This window comes from Pyxicephalus adspersus, chromosome 3, assembly GCF_032062135.1.
Source record: "Pyxicephalus adspersus chromosome 3, UCB_Pads_2.0, whole genome shotgun sequence".
Classification (NCBI taxonomy): domain Eukaryota; kingdom Metazoa; phylum Chordata; class Amphibia; order Anura; family Pyxicephalidae; genus Pyxicephalus; species Pyxicephalus adspersus.
In genome coordinates, this window is record NC_092860.1 from 5,620,509 (window position 1) to 5,625,767 (window position 5,259).

Here is a 5,259-nt window from a genome sequence, read left to right on the forward strand (position 1 = left end):
TTTTGATTCATTGACAGGATCACTAGATGTTTGTAAATATCTTCAGTTGGCTGGCTATTTGGGGGAGTTTTTTCTTAGTTAGCACTTGCATAGAAATCTAAGCCTCCATGTTTAGATAAACTACAAATCTAGTGAATGAAATGGATGGGAAGGCTGAGAAGGAAAGGTCCAAATGATCCTGGATGTTCTCTATCTTGAAAATGAGACAGGATACATCTGACTTGGTGCAACTTTTAATGCACACTGTTAGAAGCTTAAAGTGTGCAGTGTAAGATATCTCCATCATCCATCACCTGTACAATTGTGCAAAATGAATGTGAAGTCAGCAGTTCACCTCTAAAAGTAACTTACATTAGATTGTTGTGAGAAAGAATACAGTCATTTCCTGAACAAACAAGGGAAGCCGGGATTGCTGGGTATACTGGCAACCAATGCCAGTCTGTACATGTGCAGCCGGGCAGCAATCAGGCAGGTAAGAATAGTTATCACAGAACGAACATCAACTGTCCCTTTCTGCAAGGACCACCCACCTGAAATGGGGATTTGCTAAGTAACCCTGACCATGAGATCCCAACCACACTTTTTATGTGTTGTGATTACCCTACACAAACAGTTTTATTATAACCTCATGCATTCAGCCCCTTAAATGCTAAATTTGCCCCAAATATTGGACTGAAGGTCATAGCTGCTGCAGAAAACCATCCAAGTCCAAATCAATAGAACAACTTGAAGCAAACTTACTTCCGAAGTATTTTTGCCTCTTCCTCGTTATTGTTTTCCTATAGGAAAGAAAAAAGAACGAATTTTATTATGATTTTGGAGCATTTAGAATCGCAACAGTCGAGCATATATTATATCAGAGATGTAAACAGTCTTGCTGACTTCTTTGGGAAAATGCTAATTGCTTAGCTGTCTCTGGCAATAGTTCTTACCATGTCACTGACCCATACAAGTAAGGCCATGATCAGCAATCTCAGATCAGGTGAAAAGCTAAGAAAGTACTACAACCAGCCAAATACCATTCATAGAAGTTCAGCTGCCAATTTATTACCTTCACCTACGTTTCTGGAATAGAATTCTGCTCAAAGTGTTCTTACTTACACTGTCCTGGGAGCAGCTACTTTCTGAAGTCCCTGTCTCCATGGGTTCGAGTTCTGCTTCATTTTGGTCCATATTATTTTTCTGATAAATATTCCTGATTTAAAAAAAAAAGTATTGATTGTATTAGTTATCCAGGAGCTATGGGGCACTCCAAAAGAAAGTTGAAACTACATTCAGCTGGATGAGATTGCATCCAAGGAGTGGATTACTAAACTAAAGCCCAACTAACTACACCTAATATTAATAATAATATTTCTAGCTTGGGCAAATATAAATATCAATCTTCAGCATGCTTTATTGTGATTTTGGAGTTCCTCTTAAAATATTATCGAACAGGCAGGATTTTATTGCAGAAACCGACAGACGATGTCCCTTCTGCAATAAAACATACTTACCTGCCTGATCGCACCTTGAAATGATTGCGGAGCTGCCCATGCTTTTGCTTGCCAGGATGCCCAGCTGCAGCTACCAGAAAAGAATGAACTTGTGTGCCTGCGCAGACGTTATGTCATCCAGGATCAGCCAATCAAGATGGCCAAGATCCCAGCGAGGAAGAGAAGAAGGAAGAAGATGGCAGCACCCAGGACCCCGACTGGGCAACAGAGGCATAACCAATACCTGACGTCACTTTTTGGGCACTACAATTTAGGCGGTACAGGTTTTCGAAAGACCTGCCCAAACCTGTGAATGGATGGTGAAAACGTTATTTCAATGTTCTCACTTGTATTGTCGGGCATTTTCTTGCACGGGACTGATATATAGAAAAGCTAAGGGGGTCATTGAATGTACGCATTGAATATACATATTTAAATATAAAAGTTATTTCTGTGTTATCTTTGTTTCTTCTTAAAGTTTATGTAATCCCAAGTAATGTGGCCTAGGGAGTACAGGGAAAGGTGTTCTGTACATTACAATGCTGGTAACACAAACAGTTTGTATAAATAAATTCAGGATTTCTGGCATTCCGTATTGTTTTGCACCTATGGAACAGATTTAAGAAAATGCTTTCTGGGGTATATTTATTAGGCCAATGGGATCAGATAGAATTTCATTATTAGGATTTGCATATATTTTCCCAACCAGGGTTTCGTGGAATCTTGGGGTTCTTCCAGATGTTGTTAGGGGTTCCTTTGTACCTCTCAGGTCAGTTTAGGTGACACCAATAATGTTTTGGGTTATCTGTATGGGTGACATTCTTCCCAATAGTAAGCAATGTAAGAGACATTCTTCCCATTGACCACCACACTAATAAACTGAGATCTGTGGATGCAGAAATCATGGAAAGTGATCCCCTAGACCTAAATGTTCCCCTTCATAAAAAAGTTTGATCTAAAGATTAAAAGTTGGGAACAGTAATACAGAACAGTAATAGTATACAGAGCACAGAGCAAATTAAAACTATTTTAACATTCAGCAACTGAAAAACACATTTAGGAGTGATGACAATGTCCCCTCGCTTGAAATAAATACAGTTCTGCTCATGTCATTATTGCAATGGTAAGTAAAGTTGGGGATATGGGTGAATCTGATGCCAAGCTTGCACATGACCTAACCCTATTGATTTTCCGATCAGAGATTGATTGATCAGATGCCCCAAAACAATGCACACACATATTCAAAATTCTTCCCCACTGACCTAAAAGAAAATCCTTTTACACATAATACAATCAAAATCTATCAACAGGTTCAATCATACCACCGAATGAGGAGCAAAAAATCACTTAATAATCATTTACAAATACTTAATAATCATTTAATAATCATTTACGTCACGTAATAATCATTTGCAAATACATTATACTTCTGATTCATTTCAGTTCTGACAATTTTATTAATTTAGAAATAAAATATCAGCCCCCGTGTACCCAGCCCGGGATAAACCTACCTTTAGCACAGGCAGACAGTTCCAAATGAGTTGGCTTGTTTGTCTTGCGAGGACTTTTGTCTGACCAGTCCAGATAAGTTTTACACTGAAACTAATACTAGGAAATGGAAAGTGAACTGTAGAGGAGGGGATAAAAAGTTATGACAGGAGGCTGGATCAGCCCCATTCACATTCCATATACGTCACCGTGTACAATTCAAGGGACTCCAACTGTTGTGTGGGTGACATTTATAACATGTTAATGCATGTTCCCACCTTAAAGGTGATATATACATACATGTGGCTATACACTTATATCTACAGGTCACTTCTCTCCTCTACATGCTCTCTCCTGTTCCCTTTTATACTCTCTGTACTCTTCTCCTGCACATACTACCCCGGCTTTTACCCTCTGCACTGTTGTTCAGCACATACTTACCCCTCGCATACACTTTGATCTCATCTACTGCGCATACTGCCCCCCGTCATACCCTCTTCTGCACATACTACCCACTCTGATACCCTCTGCACTGTTGTTCAGCACATACTTACCCCTGGCATACTTTTTGCTCTCATCTCGTGCACATATTATCCCCTCTCACACCCCCTGCATCCCTCTTCAGCACATACCTACCTCATTGCATATCCTACGCTTTCATCTTCTGCACATACTGCCCCTTGTCATACCCTCCGCACTCCTCTTCAGCACATAATTACCCCTCACATACCCTTTGCGTTCCTCTTCAGCACGTACTTACCCCCTGCATACACATTACTCTCATCTGCATATACTATCCCCTCTCACACCCTCTTCTCTCCTCAGCACGTACTTACCCCATTTTATACCCTTTGCTTTCATCTTTTGCACATACTGCCCCCTGTTATACCCTCAGCACTCTTGTTTAGCACATGCCTACCTCTCACATACCTTTTACTCTCATCTCCTGCACACACTACCCCCTCTCTCACCCTCTGTTCTCCTCTTCAGCACATACTTACCCCTTGCATACTCTTTGCACTCCTCTTCAGCACATATTTCCCTTATTGCATACAGTTTTTACTCATCTACTGCACATAATACCCCCCTGTCATACTATCTGTAATTCCCTTCAGCACATTCCTACCCCTCGCACCCTCTTTGATTCTATCAACTACACAAACTTCCCCTTGTCATACCCTCTGCACTCCTCTTCTGAACATAAAACCCCCTCTCATACCCTCTTCTGCACATACTACCCACTCTGATACCCTCTGCACTGTTGTTCAGCACATACTTACCCCTGGAATACTTTTTGCTCTCATCTCGTGCACATAATATCCCCTCTCACACCCTCTGCACCCCTCTTCAGCCCATACCTACCTCATTGCATATATTTTGCTTTCATCTCCTGCACATACTGCCCCTTGTTATACCCTCTGCACGCCTCTTCAGCACATAATTACCCCGCACATATCCTTTGCATTCCTCTTCACCACGTACTTACCCCTTGCATACACATTGCTCTCATCTGCATATACTATCCCCTCTCACACCCTCTTCTCTCCTTCTCTCTTCTCTTCAGCACATACTTACCCCATTGTATACCCTTTGCTTTCATCTTTTGCACACACTTGTTATACCCTCTGCACTCTTGTTTAGCACATGCCTACCTCTCACATACCTTTTACTCTCATCTCCTGCACATACTACCCCATTTCTCAACCTCTGTTCTCCTCTTCAGCACATACTTACCCCTTGCATAATCTTTAAACTCTTCTTCAACAAATATTTCCCTTATTGCATACTGTTTTCACTCATATACTGCAAATAATACCCCTTGTCTTAATATCGGTACTTCCCTTCAGCACATACCTACCCCTCGCAGACCCTTTGCTCTCATCTTCTGCATAAACTGCCCCCTGTCATACCCTCTGTTCATACCCTCTGCTGCATGTACTGCCCTCTCTCATCCCCCCTGTACTCCCCTTTAGCACATACTTACCCCTTGCATACTTTTTGCTCTCATCTTCTACAGATATTACCCCTCTCATACAAACAAAACTTTTATACCATTAATAAGTAAAGCTGCGTACACACGTCCAATTTTTATCCTTGGAAATGAACGACGAACGACCCACCGATTGGCCAAAAATCGTTTGTAAAAAAAGTAACCAACGACGCCGACGATTGAGGATAGTCGTTGGAAATGAACGACCGGACCGGCGGATCGGATTGGACGACGATCGTTGACCATCTATCGTGTATACGGTCGTTCAGTGATCGTGCATGTTCTGAGCATCCGTGATGAACGAAC

The 5,259-nt window shown here is 41.5% G+C and overlaps 1 protein-coding gene across 1 annotated transcript in view; it reads right to left on the minus strand.

Moving 5' to 3' along the window:
• LOC140325538 (uncharacterized) overlaps window positions 1-5,071 on the minus strand; it is a 10,514-nt gene extending 5,443 nt beyond the window's left edge. The window contains exons 1-3 of the mRNA XM_072403418.1: window positions 2,987-5,071; window positions 1,102-1,195; window positions 742-779 (exon numbers count right to left, since the gene is read on the minus strand). Coding sequence (XP_072259519.1) covers window positions 742-779; window positions 1,102-1,173 — 110 coding nt within the window. The 5' untranslated portion in view covers window positions 1,174-1,195; window positions 2,987-5,071. The remainder of the gene's footprint in view (window positions 1-741; window positions 780-1,101; window positions 1,196-2,986) is intronic.
• Between the last annotated feature and the right edge of the window lie 188 nt (window positions 5,072-5,259).